At 61.3% G+C, this 18,641-nt stretch overlaps 2 protein-coding genes across 4 annotated transcripts in view; both read right to left on the bottom strand.

Moving 5' to 3' along the window:
* Positions 1–2,423: 2,423 nt before the first annotated feature.
* LOC117999515 (wiskott-Aldrich syndrome protein homolog 1-like) lies at positions 2,424–5,511 on the bottom strand. The gene has a single exon (XM_034988710.1). The coding sequence runs from the start codon at positions 5,483–5,485 to the stop codon at positions 4,535–4,537; it is 951 nt and encodes a 316-aa protein (XP_034844601.1). The 5' UTR covers positions 5,486–5,511; the 3' UTR covers positions 2,424–4,534.
* CASTOR2 (cytosolic arginine sensor for mTORC1 subunit 2) overlaps positions 2,424–18,641 on the bottom strand; it is a 52,630-nt gene continuing 36,412 nt past the window's right edge. For all 3 annotated transcript variants that reach the window (XM_034988707.1, XM_034988708.1, XM_034988709.1), the window contains exons 3-9: positions 13,842–14,035; positions 13,353–13,485; positions 12,713–12,836; positions 11,906–12,016; positions 11,569–11,651; positions 8,118–8,212; positions 2,424–8,036 (exon numbers count right to left, since the gene is read on the bottom strand). In XM_034988707.1, the coding sequence (XP_034844598.1) occupies positions 7,971–8,036; positions 8,118–8,212; positions 11,569–11,651; positions 11,906–12,016; positions 12,713–12,836; positions 13,353–13,485; positions 13,842–14,035 (806 nt within the window). In that variant the 3' untranslated portion in view covers positions 2,424–7,970. The remainder of the gene's footprint in view (positions 8,037–8,117; positions 8,213–11,568; positions 11,652–11,905; positions 12,017–12,712; positions 12,837–13,352; positions 13,486–13,841; positions 14,036–18,641) is intronic.

Below are 18,641 nucleotides of genomic sequence, written 5' to 3' on the forward strand. Positions count from 1 at the left end.
AACGGTTTGTCTTCACAGTCTCTCTCCTCCCACGGTTCAGTTGGGAGAAAATAACGAAGTCTAAAAATAAACTGGTAATCATGTCACCCACCGGGATCTCACTCCCTGGCTGCACCCCCTGTCTCTGCTTCATTCACTCAACAGATACTCTGTGCGCCCCCCCCCCCCCCCCCCCCCCCCCCCCCCCCCCTCCCCCCACGGACCCCCCGCCCCCCCCCCCCCCCCGCCCCGTGCCAGCTACTGTGGATCACACTGGGTCACTCGGGGACGACACCCCCGTCAGCAGGTCCCACGAAGCTTACGTTCTAGGAGGCAAAACACAACCGACAAGCAAAACAGAGAGTATGGGAGATGGCTCGGTGGGCCGTGGAGACAAATAAAGCCGGGGAAGGGGGCTGGCCACGTGGGGGCTTAGCAGTTGGAAGTGGAACGGTCTGGGCGCCTGGCTGGCTCAGTCGGTGGAGCTCGGGGTTGTGGGTTCGAGTCCCACATTGGGTGTAGAGAGGACTTAAAATCTTCAGGGGGTGCCTGGGTGGCTCAGTTGGTTAAGCATCTGACTCTTGATCTCAGCTCAGGGCATGACCTCAGGGTTGTGGGATCGAGCCCCGAGTCGGGCTCCATGCTGGGTGGCATGGAGCCTGCTTGGGATTCTCTCCCTCTCCCTCTGCCCGCCCCGCCCCCCCCGTCCCGCGCATACTTTCTTTCTAAATAAAAATCTTAAAGTGAAACGGTCACTGAGTAGTCCTTGCTGTGAGCTGAGGCCACAGGAACCAGCCAGGTCGAAGTTGAAAATGATTTGTCATTTTCCTTCCCAAAACTCCTGGCTGGGCCGTGTTCCCTGTCACCCCAGCGATGAAGAACAGAAATCCATCCTCCGTGCAATAGGCATCTCAGAGCACCTACTGATTTACGGAGTGTGAGTGCCCCAGAAGGTCAAGGTCATGCCTCCTGGGTCCCACCAGCGGTGTTCAAAGCCAGGAAGTGATGGTGCTGGGGAGGGTCTCTGCTGAAGGTAGGAGTGATTTTTAAGCCTCCCACCCAAGGTTCAGCTCCAATAACTACCGCCATCTTGGACACAGCAACCAGGGTACTTTTTAGTACTCGGTCTCCCTGGCTGGCTGGAATGCGTCTGCCCCACGCCAGACCCTCTCCACAGTTGTCTTCTGCCCTGTGTCTCCGCTTCTGTCCCCTCATCACTGTCCCTCCTGGCATCAGGCACCTGAGTCCCCATGGATGTCCTGCCTCCAGTGCGTCGTCCGAAGGCCCGAGGGCGCTCAGCCTGCAGATCCCGGAGGGAGAAGCCTTCATAGCAGCAGAGCTTCCTGGGGCTCAGGGTGGTGGGAGAGTGCTCCAGCCCCATGCTCACCCCCTTCCGTCTCCAGAGGCAGGGGTGAGGTGGGGTGGGGCCAAGTGCAGACACGGGTCTTCAGCCCTGCCCTGCTCACACGTGCCTTCCGTAGAAAATAGCACAGAGGTCCAGGGCCTCCTTCTTGCTGGGGCAGCCCCAATGCCCACCTGCCAAGAGGACAAGCAGCCAGACGCCAGAGGCTTGTGGAGGGACGCTGGGCAAGTGCCCTCGCTCCCACCGCCAGGGGGTCCTGTCTGGAGGCATCAGCTCCTGGGCTTCCAGAACCAGGCAGCCCTTCCTGGGGGGTGGGGGTGGGGTGATGTCCACAGCAGGGCTCCAGGCTTGGGGAAGGAGCTCTGTCCTGCTCCATGGGTCCCCCCGAGCCCCAGGCCCACCTCTACCAGAGGTCTGGGGAGGAATGGTGGGTGCAGTAGCCGGTCTCCGAGATGGCCCCCGAGACCTTGACCTTGAGTGGTCTCCTCCTGTGTCAAATCAGAGCTGGGCTGTATGGCCACAGCTTAGGGTGGTGGGCGGTGGTGTGTGGATTCTGAGGCCAAACCGTTTTGGCTTCTACCTTGGCCCTCGCATGCCTTGCTCTGGGGGAAGCCAGGCACCCTACGGCGAGGAAACAACCCCGCGGGGAGACCCATGCCGAGAGGAACAGGCTTCCTGCCAACAGCCAGGGTGAATAAACCGCCTTTGGAAGTAGATCCTCCGGTCTCGGCCAAGACTTCAGATGGTTGCAGCCTCACGAGGGGCTCTGAGCCAGAACTGCTCAAACTGCTCCCGAATTCCTAACCCACGTAAACCGCGACACACACGCAGTCATTTGTAAAGCTGTGAAGCTTGGGGGCAGCTTGTTACGCAGCACCAGATAACTATTACAGCCCCTCTCGCTCTGGGGCAGGCGTTTCTTCTCTCAGGCTCTGGGTGTTGGGCTGGAAGGCTTGCTCTCCTTCCTCCAAGCCCTCCCCAGCCTGAGCTCCCCCGACCCCGACCGCGGCTCAGGGAAAGGAAAGACCGCAGATGTGGTCCCGGGTCGGCCCCTGATAAATCAGACACTGGTCAGCCAACATCCATTTTTGTTTCCGTTTTAATTAACACTTTACAAAGTACAAAATATACTGTCTTTTTTGGGGGAACATTAGGTACTTTTTTTCTCTCCGCCATACAGTACATGAATCTTGAGGGTTTTGTGTGTCTTCAACAAAGAGGGGAGAAGCGTGAGGGCCCCGGGGCATCAGGTGGCCCGTGCTCCCCCTTGCCCAGAGCTTGGGACAGATGTAAGTGCCATTGCTGGTGACCCGGGGCGCGCCAGGTGAGGGCCAGACCCCCAAGGCGAGGCCCTGGGCAGGGCAGAGGCCCCTCAGAGCCCCATCATGCACCCAACATCCGCTCACCCCCATCTCAGGATAACGGAAATAATTTTGGCATGGAGCAAGAGGAGGACTTGGGATTTTGGGTGTTGTCCGCCCCCTCCCCCCACCCCATCCCGCCCAGCTGGGGAGCCAGCCCTGCTCAGTTCTTCCTGGACCATTTTCTGGATAGGTAAACTGAGGCAGAGGACAGGAAAATGCACCGGGCTTGCCCTCTGTCTTGGGACCCAAATTTGGCCCGTTCCTCATCCCCCACCCTGGTCTCCCAACTTCACTGGATGCTCTTTGCAGAGGACCCCCAGCAGGTGAGGGGCGCCCGCACCTGAACCCTCTCCCTGTGAATACTGTCTTCAGGACTGGACGCTTTTGAAGAGCTGGCCCCTTGGGGCCCCTGCTGGGGACACCTCCGCCCCCTCCGAGCAGCTTTAACAAGGTCAAGGGACGTGGGGCGGTCCCGAGGGCGAGGCCTGCCACCCACGCACCATCACCCCTACTCCGTGTGGCCCGCGGGTGACAAGGCTCCCGAGGCCTCAAAATACTGAACAAGCCAGGCCCGTGCTCAGATCCGGGCGCTGCATGGAGGTGCTCGCACACACACGGATGTGTAGGACCCAACGCACGCGTGGCCAAGCACACAACACTGTCCTCACTCCCGGCCTCCTCCCCCTACCTTTGATCCAAGAGCCTCAAACTCCCTCCCAGCCACGGATGCCACGGGCCAGGCCGCAGGCCTCTCCCTCTGTCCCGGGGCCACTCCTGGTGCCATCGGCCCCAAGGACAGCAGGCTGCTCGGCCAACAGCTCCCCCGCCTGGGCCTCGCCTGCTCAACAGAGCAGGTTTCATACAGGAGGCCGTGGACGTCAAAGCTGAAGGCCACGGCCCACCCCGTGGCTTCCTCCCAGGGTCTAAGGAAAGGATACGAGAGACAGTGAAGCTTGCCCTGGTGTTGCCTCCAATTTGAAAATGAAGGGGAGAAAACTAGCTGGGAGGAGCTCTGAGATAGGAAAAGGTATACAGGGCTCAACTCCCCTCAGGAGCACCCGGCCTCTCGCCCCAAGCCCGCCCTCAGCTGGGCTGACCGCCCCCGCGGCCACCTTGGTTGGCTCGGCACCTGGCAGCCCCTTTGAAGGGAGGGTACTGCCCCCTCCAGGCCGAGCCCTTCCGCCAGCACAGCATCTGGGAGAACCTGAAAAGCCAAAACTCGCGTCTTTGGGGGTGGGGTGGGGTTGGGGGGAGACTCCATTATCCTCCCCCCTCAAGCTCTGCTCACCAGGCCAGACGCCTGCTCTATTTCCCAGCGGCTGTGACCGGCTGCCCCCACTTACGGGGGCCACAGATCTATGGGGCGGTTCCGCCTACCCCCCACTCAGGTTTCACTCAGGAAGTGGCATCAGAAACTCCTGGGTCACAGAGCACAGGTGCTCTGCTGACGCCTGGGAAATCCTCAAGGCCCCTCTTAGCCCTGGCTGGGAAGGGCCCAAGTTGTCCCCACGTGCAGATCCAGAGGCCCAGAAGCGTGGCCCAGGGACTCCTAATGGTGAGCCTGAGAAATGCGGCCAGGAGGGGCCGGTCGGGGGGTGGGGTGGGGGGGTTCATCTTTGACTATCAGGTGACTGGTGCCCTTGGCTTGGGACGGGGGCCTCACCCTACCCATCAAACCAGAACCTTCGCTCCTGACCTCCAGGCCCATCCTCTGTCACCTCACAGGGGACAAGCCTCGCCAGACCACGAATCTTCTTCTGGACACCGCACTGGTCACCAAGGCCATGCTGCCTGATGGGGGAGGCACGGCAGGCGGCTCTGGGTCCCACTAGGGGCCCGTGGCCTGCAGTTGGTGGAAGGGGGAGAACGCTGGTGCTTGGGAGATTCTGGACCCCCTGGATCCCGGGGTTGGGAAGTCCGCACACCTCTCTAGCTTGGATGTGTGCCCTGGGCTTTGGAGACCCCCCCATGGAGGAAGGAGGCGCAGCGCTGGCCCCGCCCACCTCTGCTCCGCCGAGACGGGGTGCTGAGAGGTGAGTCGGGGTGCTGAGGGAGAAAGCTGTTTCTCAGGAACCAGAGGAACCCACCCTGAGGGTTGAGCCACGGAGACAGGGGTGGTCACGCTTCTCTGTAGCGCGCAGGGATGGGGCAGGCGAGGGGCAGGGGTGGCCTTTAGCTGGCGTGGGCTTTTCTTACCAGGGAGTGACACAGAGGCAAATCCACACACACCCAGAGCCCAGGCGGCAGGCCCGGGGCCACCACTCACCCCTCCCCTCGGCAGCCTTGCTCGGGAGCCCCATCTCCCTGCCCCCGCCACGGGCCCGGCCAGCCAGAGCCAAGAGAGCCTCGGCCCCGTGGGTCTGGAGACCCCCCAACCCAGCAAACCGGGGGGGGGGGGGACATTCCTCCCCCCAAACTGCCGTGGAAACCAAGTCCCTGTGACTACGCTCCTCACGGGCACGCAGACAGCGAGAGGGGAGCGGGGAGGGGAAGCTCCAGGTGGCCGCTCGGGCCCAGGCCTCGCCCAGCCCCTGCTGGACACAAGGTCAAGGGCACTGGTCCTTTTTCTGGCTAGACAGGGCCAGTATCCAGGAGGAGGCCTGGGAAAAGAACCTGTGGTTTCTAAGCTTGCGGGTGGAAAAGACGCAGAACAACCATGTAGGGGTGCGGGGGGGACCCCGGGTGGAGAGCTGGAGCGGGACCACCTCCCTGCCCAGGGGTTCGGGCTCAGGGCAACGGGAAGAGGGCCTTTCTGCTGTGGAGTCAGAAGAAATGCCATCACTCCCGCCTCCGTACCGCCATCCCCCAGACCAAACAAGGGCGTCCAGGGGCCTTGGCCATGGAAATGGGGCTGCGGGATGGGGCTGAATCCAGCTTTCCGGGGGCTCCGCTCTTGGGCTGCTGGTTTTGTTTCTCTCTCAAGTCACGGCTTCTCTGATAAGGTATTGCCTATATACTTGATTTAAAAATATACGGTGGCTCAAAACGTGCCTGTGGGCGGAGCAGACACGGCGGGCGGAGGCCCTCACGCCCACACACGCGCACACACAGTGGGGTCCGCGTCCACGTACTTTGCACACACGCGTGTGCGTGCTCACATGGCATGTATTAACATATATATTGCTCAAGTATATATGCTATTTACAGTATATATCTATATCAACATAAAACACAGGTATTTATAGGTGTGTACAATAGATACGTTCTCGGGCGGGAGTCTGGGTAGCACACGTTTCTGGGGTCACGGCGCCGACACACTGGCTCGGCAGGGAGGGAAGGCGGAGAGGTGACACCATCAGGGGACCTGACAGGAGGGAGTCTGGAGAGGCGCGCCACGGAAAATCAAGGCCTTCCAAGGAGAGAGAAAGGGGACTCAGGGCTTCGGGTCCCTCCCTGCCCACTCGTGCGCCCCCGTTTTGGAGACGGCAAACAGTGGGCACGTTTTGGTTGTTTTGGAGCTTTGTGCAAAATGAATTAACTTAAAAAAAAAAAAAAAAGAAGTGGGTTCCTAATCAGTGCTTGGGCCCTGAGCATCTTCAAGGATCCAGACCCACGGCTCTTCCGTGGTGGGCTGCCCGGGCTCAGGGGGTCCCCCAACGCTGGGAGAAGGTGGGGAGTGGGGCCCACACAAGCCCTTGGCCTAAGGGAACGTCCTCTCTCCTCTGAGCTTCTCAGGAACGGCGCCGAAGTCAGCCATGCTGCCTGAGAAGGAGCATCAGGGAGGGCGGGAGCCTCAGCGGACCCTCTGGTCCAGCTCGCTTGGGAAGCACCCCCGGTGGGAGGGGAGGCACGGGGGGCTCACCCCATTCTCCCTGGCCAGCCTCCAGGGGTACGAGGCCACCTCAGCTGGCCTGCCACCTGACTGCCCACCACCCTGTGGCCTTTGGGTCCCCTCTGATGCTCAGACAGGACCACGGCTCCCTGGGCACCTGTCAGTGGGGCTGCGTGCGCAGCTCCGTGTGGGGTGCCCCGGCGGGGACCCTGATCTTGCAACAGACCTCTGCGGCCAGCTTCCTGCTCCAAAGAGAGGGCCAACGCTCCTGGGACACCTCCCGATTCTCGTGCCTGTCCCTGGAGCCACAGGGCACCAGCTGAGTGACGCTGAGCCTCTGGGCCCCCCGAAAAAACTCAGCAGGCCCCGTCCCCTGAAAACTGCAGCCTGGGCGCAAATATATTAAATAAGAAACTAAAACGTACGGTACAGTTTCTCTATTAAGGCTCAGATAAGCTGCCCCCCAGGTCAAGTACTCATGAGTGCCACAGTCCCCCAGCTGAGGGGCAGGCAGGCAGGTGAGTTGGGGGCCAGAGGCCTTCCACGTCCCCCAAAAGTGGGGCAGGGGAGGGGAGCAGGATAACGGGGGAACCCTGTGCTGGTCTAGTCAACTGCTGGGGAGTGGGGGTGACCCAAGAAACCCCAGGTCCAGATTGCTGGGGATGCCCCTGCTTGGGGAAAACCAAGGCTCTGCCTCGCCCAAGTAGGGTCCGGAGAAAGCAACAGGGGACAGGCGCTCGTGCCCCAGGCTGGTGGGTCTCCTGGGAACCGCCCCCAGGCGTGAGTGCTTACGGTGGGGAGGGTCTGGACAGGGCCTCCTTGGCAGTCTTGCTGGGAGTCGGGGCAGAAGCCCTCTGGACGGCAGGCGGAATTCTGGGTGGCGCGGGTCCTCCCCAGCTCGGGGGCCCCACCCAGGCTTGTCAGAGCTGCCCCAGCCCGTGACCCAAGGGCCGCCCGCTGGCCTCCACTCTGCGGGAACCAGCCCGGAGCTGATGGATCCAGAGACCAGCGACCGCAACATCCAGCCCCAGGTCCTCACGGGGGCCTCCCCTGGCTCCGTGAACTCAGCCCCACTCGGCCAGCTCCCTCCCCAAGATGACGTGAGGATCAGAACCCCATTGTCTCGTAGGAGGCCCCTGCTTCCTTCAGCATCTGCCCCCAGCTGTAGGCAAGGCCAGGTGGGAAGGTGGGTGGGCTTGTGAACTCCCTGGGCCTCGGACACCGTTTTCTGGAGTAGGAGTGGGGGGAGGAGGAGGTTAGGGGTTCTCTGGAGGGTCTGGGGGCTCCAGGAAGGCAGGAGGGCACGGGGAGGTCTTGGCTTGGGCCCCGGGCCTGGCAGGGAAAGCAATCGGGGGTGTCTCCCAGAGGCCCCTTCTTGGGGGACCCTGGGACCGATTTTCCAGTCTGTGAGAAATACTGCGAGAAGAATTTTCAGGGTAGGGGCTGGGCCCGGGCCTGGGGGGGCAGACAGGGAGGAGCAGAAGAGGCCCTCCTAATGCTTCTCTGCTTGGCTGACTTTCAGGGCGCTGATGACGGCACTGATGTTCTCCTCGGGCACCTGCGAGGGGGCAGGGGGAGGCAAGAACCCGTGAGCCCCGAACCGGCAGCCCTTGCCCCGGGGGCCTTGCTGGACACTCACCAGCGCGTGGTCGAACTTGAAGGTACTGATGTAGTAGGCGGGGATGTCCGCAGCAGCTAGGGGCTCGGAGATCTGGGCCACGATGCCACACTCATCTGGGGACACAGGCGGGGGGACCACGCTCAGCATCCTCGGCCAGCCTCCCCCCTGCCCCTGCTGCCGGGGCCGGCCACGCCCCCATGATTTCCCAGCGCTCCCGCCCCCGCCCTGAAGGCTTAGCGCAGGGGCCCCTCCACCCAGGAGCCTTCTCTGACCCTCCCTGGCCGGCAACGAGCTTTTGTCCCAGGGTTCCGCGGAGCCCAGCTCTGTCCAGCTTTGGTCACCCTCTGCCTGCTCCCGACTCTCGCGAGTTCTCCGAGACAGAGCCAGATGCAATGTGGCCAACGGGAGGATGTGGGTTCAGGCCCTCTTTCCTGTCGCCCTCTGACTCTCTTCTAGCCAGAAGGCTGTGGTCAAGTCACTTCCGCTCTGTGAGCATCGGGTTCCTCCTCAGAGTCCCCACCGGGTAATGATCTGTGGAGGCCAGCGGGGTGGTCCTAAAACTAGTGCCAGGCATCTGCCTGGGGCCGGAACGGGCTTCTTTCTCCCTCTCGACCTCCAAAGCAGGGGTGCATCCTCTCCTCAACCCCGGCTCCCTGCCTGATTTGAAGGCACCACACAAGGCTTCCTCCTCCAGGAAGACCTCCAGGGTCCGAGGACCGCTCTGTGCGACCAACACAACCCCTTCCAAGGTTTCAGGTTGTTTCCCCCCCAAGCCACTATTCCGATTTTGACGACGATGCCTTTTCCCAACGCTGTTCCCGACCGGGTGGGAGAGTCCAGATCGGGTCGTCAGCTCCCCTCGCGCTTCTGAGGCTGGAGCCTGGGAACCGGCCTGGGCTCCACCCCTCCAACACCCCATCGTCACCCCCTCCAGCCTCCCTTCTGCTCCTTCACTCCCTGGCCCCAGTCCTGCTGCCATCAGCCCAGCCCTGGGCCTGTGTGGTGACTCTGTGGGCTTCTCAAGCTCCTGCTCTCCGCTTGGTCTGCCGGGCCCTTTGGGTGGCTGGGCAGGCCCAGGGTCTGTACATCTGGTGCCCGTCTGTCTGCGCCACCACGTGGTGGAGACTCGTCTCCTAAGATCCTTTCACTACGGACGCAACTATTCCCCTAAAAACGGGGTTAGGAGATTGGAGTCGAGAACGATGCCTTTCTGACTTCGGGTTGGGACCCACCTGTCACGTCAGTTCAGAAGGCTGGTGACGCGCACTTTATAAAGCGACGGGATGGCTAAGGGGGGAGCCCAGACGGCACACACAGCACAGAGCTGGGCCGAGGACGGTTCTGGAGCTGTTCGCACGCAGGCACGCTGGGTTCGGAGGGAAGCCGCGTTTACTCCGAACCACGCTCACAAACCTACGGAATGTGCTGGTCTGGGATCCTGCAGATCCTCGGCAAGCTCTCTTCCTTGCAGGGCTATTTACAGCCATCAGGGTGGCCCCGGAGCCCACGCCGCCCTGCGCAGGCAGCTCCCAGCTGGGAGGCGAGCGCGGCCGCGGTGCACACCCTTCTGTCGGACGCCCGACACACAGGCCCGACGGCTACACGTCTGGATTCCGTCCCCATCCCCTCTTTCCTCCTCCTTCATCGGGACCTTCTGTGGTTGCATGAGAGACGCTATTCTGATGGACGCAGTCTCCTGGTGGCGCCCCGCCGCCCGCCAGAGCTCTGCCACTCCCCTCCACCTCCAGACCCCTCGGTCCCGCATCAGGACTCTGCCCCCCTGCCTGGGGCGACCTGGCTAGGTTCTTCTACCCTTTCTACCTTTGGACCCTGCACCCTGGGCACGGCCACCTGGAGCCACGTGGGTGCCGCGGACAGGTGTTGCCAGGTCACCAGGCACCTTCTCTGGGGAGCCTTACCCTTCCCGACCTTTCCCTGAGCCACCCGGGCCTGACACGTGACAAGGACAGCTGAGCACCTGGTATGACAGACACGCCCTGCTCAGCACCCAGGCGAGGCATCTACCATCGTCCTTATTAGGATGGCATACCGGGGGACCGAGGCTCAGGGGGTAGACAACCTGCCTGTGCTCACGTCGTTTCTAACAGCCTCGGTGAGGAGTTGCTCCAGCGCTCAATCCCCACGACCCCACACCGTGCAGCCAAAGTGGGCAGGACAAACGCTGGGGTCTGTGGCGAAGGAGGCCCCCCCCCCCCGCCGCGAGAGGCAGGCTGGGCCCCGGGGTCGGACCAGGAACCTTCAGTATACACTTCCTAGCACTCCACAGAGTGGCCCCCTGTCCTGCCCCCAGGATGGCTCTGGCTTTGGCCTTCATGTGAGCAGAGCTGGGGGGACCCGTCCACCTGCAAGCTCATCCACAGGCAGGTGAGGCAGGAGGCAGAACCTGGCTCCCTCACCCACCCTTTGCCCCCAGGTCAAAATGCCCTGCCACCTCCATCTCCCGTCCTAGGAATTGAGCATCCAAGGGCTGACATGATGACCCCTGGAGCAGTCTGGGCTTCATCGGGAATGTTCTTCATTCACTGTATCTGTGGGAAATCAGCGTTCACCAATCCCACCAGGGCTTCTGGAGGATGCTTCCCAGAGACGCCCAAGAGCCTCTCCCGGGTTCCAGCTCTGGGGTCTAACAGGTCTAGCTTAAGGAAGTCATTTCTGATCGGCGCATCACTGACAATGGGCCGGCGGCCTCCACCCAGCCCCGGGCGAAATCGGTGCCACGCGATCCTGCTAACTACCGAGGACTCCGAGCCCCGGGGCCCCTTGGAACATGCTTGTGGACAAAACTCGCTGCCAACGACGCTGTTTGGGCAGCTGTGGAAACCGAGACTAGAGACTCTTAGGGAATCTCTGCGGATGTCCTCTGTACGATCAGGTCATCGCTATGGAGGAGAAGCTGCTCCCTCCCGGGACAGAAATGGGGAGGTATTTTGGGGTGAGTGCTGGGGTGCCGGAGTCTGACGGCAATTGCATTGATTTATGTGAACGGCACTCATTGGAACAATATCCATTGCCTGTGAGCAGCTGGGACTAAACGTGATTTTTTTTCCTTTTCAAGAAGACTCTACGCCCAGCATGGAGCCCAACGGCAGGGCCCGAACTCACAATCCTGAGATCATGACCTGCGCTGAGATCAAGAAGAGTCGGCCGCTTGGCCGACTGAGCCAGCCAGGCGCCCTTCCTTTTCAACTTGTATTGTGCCCCCCAATGGGGTAATAAGCAACAGGAATGCAATCTCTAGTGCGGGAGAAATAAGAGCACTTTGGTTGAAGGCCCGCACCTCCTGTCACTCGCTGGTCAAGGGCCCATGGCGGTGGGGATGTCAGCTCCCTAAGCCTCAGCCTTCCTGTCTGTACCGCAGGGTGAGTGAGCCCTGACGGACGGCACTCGGCAATGCTAGGCCCCCGCCCGCTGGTGTGGTCCCCGCCCTCCCCCCCTCCCTGGGGCTCACCAAATCCCAGGGGCTGTCCTCCGATCCGCACCATCTTCCAGAGCTCTCCAGATGCGCTGGTGAACAACAAATTACTAGGGAACCTTAACAAGGAGAGAGAGACAAACCCCAGAGGCTGACGTTGGTCGTGGTCCCTTGGTTGGAGCTGTGGCTGCCGTCGGGGCCCCCTCCTGAGCCCCCCTCATGTGGGGGGGAATGGGAAGGCAGGGCTGGGAGTGGGCTTTGGAACACCTTCCCCCCCACGCAGCTCCAGAGAGGGGGCTGAGGGACCAACAGCGCCCCGACGGCCCCAGGCCTTTGTCTGAGCTGCATGTCGTCCGTAAGTTGGGCCACTCACCTCTGCTGGGTCTGCACGTCCATCACCAGGGAGATGTAGCCCTCAATGAGGGAGAAGGAGAAGAAGCGGATATGGCCACAGTCCTCCCCGGCAGCCATGGGGTCTTTCACTCTGGGGGCCAGGGGGTGGGGTGGTGAGGGATGCAGTGGACCCCCCGCCACACCCAGACCCCCACCTGGCCTGCCCGCCGGCCCACCAGCCTGGGAAAGCTGGGGCCAAGCCCTGGCCCTGATCCTGCCCTGCTGGGTGACCCTGAACCTCTGCTCCCACCCTCGGTCTCCCCATCTGAGATGCGGACGAGTCCACGGCGTTCACAGAGGTGAGCACCACACTTCACGGAGCCAGAGACCCAGCCGGCTCTCGGTGCAGACCACCCCCGCCCCTTGCTGGACAGGGTTTCTCTGTCCCTGCGCCGACCCACAGCTTGGGGCACAGTGTGTGGTCACTGCCAGCTCACTGGCCCCTGGTCCCACCCCACTAAAATCTGCTCCGAGGTAAAATGCAAAGCCTCTTGTCTGCCGAATGAAAACCCCCGAGCTCCTGGCTCCCCTGCTGACCCGGCTTGCCCTTGGAGCTCAGGGGACAGTGAGTGGGGTGCTCATTTCATGGACATATGGCCCTGGGGCTTCACCAAGTTTTGGGATTCTCAGAGCACAGCTTTTGGGTAGAGCCATGATCCACCCCCTCCCAGACTAGCTTCCAGGGCAGGTGGTGGCTTTTGTGTCTCCCCACTCAGACTGGGGCTCCCAGGCAGAGTCGTGTCCCCTTGGCCCACCCCGCAGCCTCTCACGTCCAAGGGGGCCGTACCCGTTGGAGTAGAACATGACGTCCATGAGAAGTGTGGCGACCGCAGGAAGCGTGTCAGGGTCCAGGCTGGTGACACAGAACCTGTTGCTTGGGCTGGACAGAGGGTGGATGACAGGCCTCTGGACTGCGAGAGCAAAGACAGTGGGCACTGAGGCCGGGAGGAGGAGAGGCGTGGGGCAGGAGGAGGGCCCGATGAGGGGTGGGGTCAGCAGGCAGCTGCTTTGGGGGACCTGCCCCTGTACCTTCTGCAGCCTCCAGTACCACCCACGACTCCTGATTCTCCAGGCTCACTTCCAGACCCCCGGGCCTTTGCATATGCCCTGCTGTCTGCCTGGAATGAAAGACCTTTCCAACCTCTACCACCAGGCTGAGCTCCTACTTGGACTCCAAGCTTCAGTTAGAGAGTCGTTGCCTCTGGGAGGCCCGTCCTGATACCCTGGATGGGTGAGGAGTGGCCTCTGGCCATCACTGGCTGTGTCCACGTCCCCTGCCCTTGCTAGACCTTGAGAGCAGGGTCTGACCAGGACTGTCGCACTGTGTTATGCCTGGTGCTTAATGAATGCTCTGAGAATGGGGTTGCTCTGGGGTAGGTCCTGGCGACTTCTTGAGGTCTGCCCTGCATAGAGCCCCCTCAACTCACCCATCTTGGGCTTCACGAAGCCATTGGTGATGCCGAGGTTCTCAGCTGCTACCGTCTCGCCATTGACGACCCGCAGGATGGTGAACTCTGATGACAAGGTGTGAGTGACAAAGGGCAGGTCCCGTTCGCGCACCTGGGGATGGGGAGTCAAGGATGTGAGTGTCCCGTGGTCCCTGACCATGGGCACCGACCCCCTTGATTCTGAGATTTTGCGCCCAGAACCAGCTTCCCCCATCCCTCCTGCCACGCTGGTGGGGGATGGGAGCCTGAAACCCCTGCGGGCCCTGTGACCAGACACTCTTGCCACCCCTCCCCGCATGTGCTCCCAGCCCTCACATCCTGGCCTCTAGGTCGAACCCAGCACGGTCTGCAACAAATAGGCGGTGCGTGGGGCTCCACGGAGCCCCATGGTCCCACCGGGGCCATGCTGACACCTGACCCATGACCCAAGGTACCCTTGACCTCTCTCTGAGCGGGGCCCCGGCTCACCAGGATGAAGTCCGTCTGGTAGGTGGACAGCATGAACACGGAGATGTTCTGGTCGGCCAGTGGGGCGATGACCGACTTGGCTATCTTGGTCACACCGATGGGCTGCGAGCTGGAGAAGCTGCCCCCGCCTGACACCACGTTCAGGGCCAGCCAGGTGGCGTCCGCCACGCTCAGGTGCTCCGAGGAGGGCAGCTCTGCAGGGGGAGGGAAGGGGATGACACATGGAAGGCGGGCCTGTGACTGATGGGTCCTCCGGGCAGGGGACAGGGCGGGTTGCAGAGATGGGGACAGAGGTGCAGGCCAGCTGTGGGACCCCGGCCAGTCCCTGCCCTCCGGACCTCGGTGCCCTTATCTGTCAGAGGAGGATGGAATCAGAGGTCCCACCCTGGGAGGACCGAGCAGGGAAGGCCTTCAGAGGACCTCAGACGTGCCTGACCACTTGGCAGGGCAGGAGCCTGGGCGACAAGTGGCTTATCTGTATTGGGCTTCTACGGTCTCACGCATGAAACAGTGGGTGTTCAGCAGCGAGTAATGATTTTATTTCCAGTTCCCACCACCCTTCTGGCTGTCAGGAGCTGCCCTCAAGTGGGTGGAACAGGCCCCCTGGTTATTTTATTAAGATTTACTTATTTCTTCAAGAGAGAGAGTGAACGAGCGTGTGTACGGGGGTGGGGGGGCAGAGGGAGAGAGAATCTCAAGCAGACTCCTTGCTGAGTGCAGAGCCCGACGTGGGGCTCGATCTCACGGCCCTGAGATCATGACCTGAGCCAAAACCAAGAAGCAGACGCCTAACCGACTGAGCCACCCAGGCACCCCCTCTTCCCCCTGGTTTTCATACCAGTTCCTGGGAACCTCTCAGGAGGGCTGGGGGGTGGAGGGGAAGCCAGGAGACAGGGTGGGGGGCCCGGGATTTCTCTCCCTGCTTCTGTCAGACCTGCACTCTGGAAGAACACGCGGCTTCAGGAGGGCTCCGCAGGGTGCCACCTTTTGGCAACAGTGACTGTCACCCAAGTCCCTCCTCCAGAGAGCCCAGGGATCCTGGGGTTGGCGCTGGTGGGGGCAGGGTGGAGGAGGGTCAGAGTGGCAGCAATCACCAGGTCTCCTTGACTAGCTCAGAAAGAGCTGGAATCCGCCTGTTCACCTGCTCTACCTGGTCCTGCACAGAGAGCACGTGGGGAGCTTGCCCGTGGGGCCACAGGACGTGGGCACACGCACGTGCACGCATCTCCACCCACACAGGCTGCGCGTGGGACTCGCTTTGCATCCCAGGTGCCTGCTCACACACACCCTGTGTCAGGACCGTCATTCCCACCACATGCGGGACAAACCAGCGTGCCGAGGGGGCTGGGGATCTGCTGGAGATCCCTCAGGGAAACAAGAACCAGGACTCAAACCCCGGTCTGACCAGGTCCCCAGGTAGGGCGGGGGCCAGGAAGAGGGGCCCAGACACCGGCGAACCAGGGGGACTGTGATGATGACAGTGTCACCCCGGGGAAGGCAACGTGGCTTCCGAGGAGGGGAAACTGAGGGAGGCCCCACCTGGGCTCCCACCTGCCTAGCTCCAGTCGCCCCATGGGAACCACAGCCTGGCTGCCCACTGGTCCTGCTGCCTCAGAAGGGACCATCCCAGCCAGACTGGCTAGAGGGCCAGGCGGCTTCCCAGAAAAGGGGAGAGGTTTGGGAGGAAGAGCAGGAGGAAAGGCGTTTAAGAGGCCCTGGGCCTCGGGCTTCTGCATCTAGTCTCACTGTCACTGGGTGTCGGAAGAAAAATAGTCTGACCACCAGAGAAAACCTCCTCCCCAGAACCAGGAGCTCAATTCTGAAATTCTAAGGGGCCTGGACCCAGGGGCAGCGTTGTGAGCCCCCCAACCTTGTCACCTTCTGCAGAGACAGCCCCAGGAACTCAATTCTGAAATTCTAAGGGGTCTGGACCCGGGGGCAGCGTTGTGAGCCCCCCAACCTTGCCACCTTCTGCAGAGACAGCCCCAGGAGCCACCGAGGGCCGGGGTACCTTGATGGTCCAGGCTTGTTAGATGGTCCGCCCAACGCTTCCTGTGTTCCCGTGTGCTGGGTGTGAGCCACGCGGCCCCGAGAGCGGCCAGCCATCGTTTTAACATATTTAATGATGAAAGTTTGAAAATGCCCCTTTCCAGTAGGGCAGAAACCCTTCAGCCTTCTTGGGAAAATTCTGGAAGGGTCAATTATATCTTATGTCGCCGCATGCTAGCACGAGACCACGTCAGCTTTTGCGAACCGGCCCTCTGCCTTCCCTGCCAGGTTCCTCTCGACCCAAAACCACCCAGCGGCTTCCCTCGTCCTTCGGATAAAAGCCAAGGTCCTTTTCCCAAGAGAGCTCTGTGCAGCGATGGGGAGGGGTCTACACCTGAGCTGCCCAAAATGGTAGCCGCTCGCATGTGGCCTCAGAGCGGACAGAAGAAACGTGGCTAATGCGACAGAAGAAGATGGTACATTTTATTTCATTTTGATTCATTTCACTTCTGATGGCTGTGCGCGCAGTGAGCGGCTACCGTGGGGGGTGGTGGCCTTGTCTGCTTTGTCCCCAGCCACGTTCAGCACGTGGCGCACAGGGGTGCGAGACAAGGATGAGGGACGGGGGCAGCTCGCCCTGCCTCTCTGCTTGGTCCAGCCCACGATCCCACTCATCTACCTTCCCGGCTCACCGCCTTCCGCCCAGCTCGGTCGCCCTGCCAGACCCGAGGTGGGGGGTGGCCTTCACCACCATCCCCTGCTCCCATACCCAACTTCCCAGTGTCGGGCCAAGGGGCCCCAGGGGGAGCGGGTGCCATTCCCAGCCCCGGCCCAGGCTGCTGGGAAGCCGTGGCAGATACAGTGGGGAAGGCGCGTCCCCTCCGAGTCAGTGAAGTGCTGGGGTGTGTGTGTTTTTAAGGGGTGCTGGTGTAGCCAAGGCTCTGCTCTGGGGAGTCTCTCGGCAGGTTTGGATGAGTCCCAGGGAGAAGCCCAGGCCTGAAGCCAGCTGAAAATGGGGACATGGGATGGTGGGGGTTGAGGGGGGGGACAGAGGATTTCAGGTCAGTCCAACTATTGGGCAGTCTGGGCAGCGGGTCGGCCGGGATGGGTCTGCCTGCCCTGCTCCAGGCCTCAGGGCCTGCCGCTCCTGACTCTCGGCCCTGGAGAGAACCCACTGACGGTGGGCAGCTTTGGACCGGCGGTCAGCCCCTCTGATACTTCCAGAAGTGCGAGCTTTGTCAGAAGAGCAAAAGTAGCTGGAAACCACAGTGTTTGCTGCTTCTGGCCCCTGGGACCTCAAATACTGGGGTGGAGGGGTGGGGGGAGCGGAAGGCCTGCCTGGGGCCCATCCTCACCCCGGACCAAGCCTCGGGGTGCCTGAGGTGCCACTTTGGGGCCGTGGGGATGAGCTGCCAGGAGGCTGACCAGGAGGCAGCGAGCCTGCCCTTCCCTAGAGGAAAAGTGGACCCATTCCAAAACTAAAATGGATTATTTCTGTCACCGCACATAGTACAAGCCTCTAAAAATAGCCTGTCGGAGCTGCATATGCTCTGTGGTAGTGGAGGTTAACGGCGTCTTGTCACCCTCAGCCACCGACTGGGGCGGCTCTGTGGCTAGGTGGAACCCCCGCGTCCCCCCGCACTGCCCTCCTCACTGTACCCAACGCCCCTCCCCAGGCCTCCCCTGTTCCGGCTGCAGGACCCGCGGGTCCCCGCGCTACACAGCTGCATGCTCCCCACCCAGCCTGTGCTTCTCAGGCTTCTCCTGCCCGGCCCACAGCAGGGTCAAGAGTCCTGGGGTCAGGTGGGCGGGTTTAATCCTGCCTCGATGACTGTGGGCAAAGGCAACGCCCCTCCGTTTCTTAGTTGCAAATGCAGAATGATGAAATCAGGATCAGCTCCAGAAGATGCTTCGAAGGATTAAATGAGATAATCCCCATCAAGCGCTTAGCTAAGTGCCTGGCGTCCAAGTGCTCACCAAATGCCAGAGCCTTTTCTGTTAGTACACTGCTAGCCGAGTTTTGCTGGTTTCTCGATGGCAGTTGGGCAACACGCATCAAGAGTTATATAAATGCGCAATTTCGCTGCAAAGCAGTCGTTAACACGTGGGGCAGAGACAGACTCACGGGCAAGTGTGAGACCCAGAGGGATTTCAAACGAACACCTGGGTGCTCCCGAAAATCCAACAGCGCGGCCGGGCAGAGGAACCACGGCTCATCTAGGACAGAATGACGCCGATCGAGTGCATGTGCATCGGATGGCCACGTGGGCACCTTGCAGAAGGGACAGGTGATGCTGTGTTTGGGGAGGAGGCCCCGGGGAGCCGTGAAGCTACAAGAGCTGGATCCGAACCTGGGTCTTCCCATCCTAGGCCAGGGTGAGGCCGGGAGGCGCTTCTCAACGACATCCTCCCCCCACCTTTTGACCAGCATATGTGCGAGAGATGCTACACTCCCATAAATGTACCCGGTTTTTCTTGGGCAGTAATAGATAATTCAAGCAGCCCGCGTGTGCTGACCAGGAATCGCGGCCTGGAAGCGAGACCCCTACCCAGAAGTCATGAGGTTAAGGACCCCTCCTCTCAGCCCCTGCTGGGCGAATAATTTACACCTGTTTTCCCGAAGCTCCCTTCCCCAGACTGAAGACATTATTATTGCTCCGGCCACCGGAAAAGGTTTGGGGAGAGTCCAGGCGATTATTAATGGCTCCAGGGAATGTCAGGGTTTCAGGATTGTGGTAATTCCCTCCCTGGGCCAGTTAGGGTCTCAGCCTGGGCCTAAAGACCTCACTTTGGACAAAGCCTGCTTATTCA

The sequence above is a fragment of the Mirounga leonina genome, unplaced genomic scaffold (assembly GCF_011800145.1).
Source record: "Mirounga leonina isolate KUSES-001 unplaced genomic scaffold, KU_Mleo_1.0 Mir_454, whole genome shotgun sequence".
NCBI lineage: Eukaryota > Metazoa > Chordata > Mammalia > Carnivora > Phocidae > Mirounga > Mirounga leonina.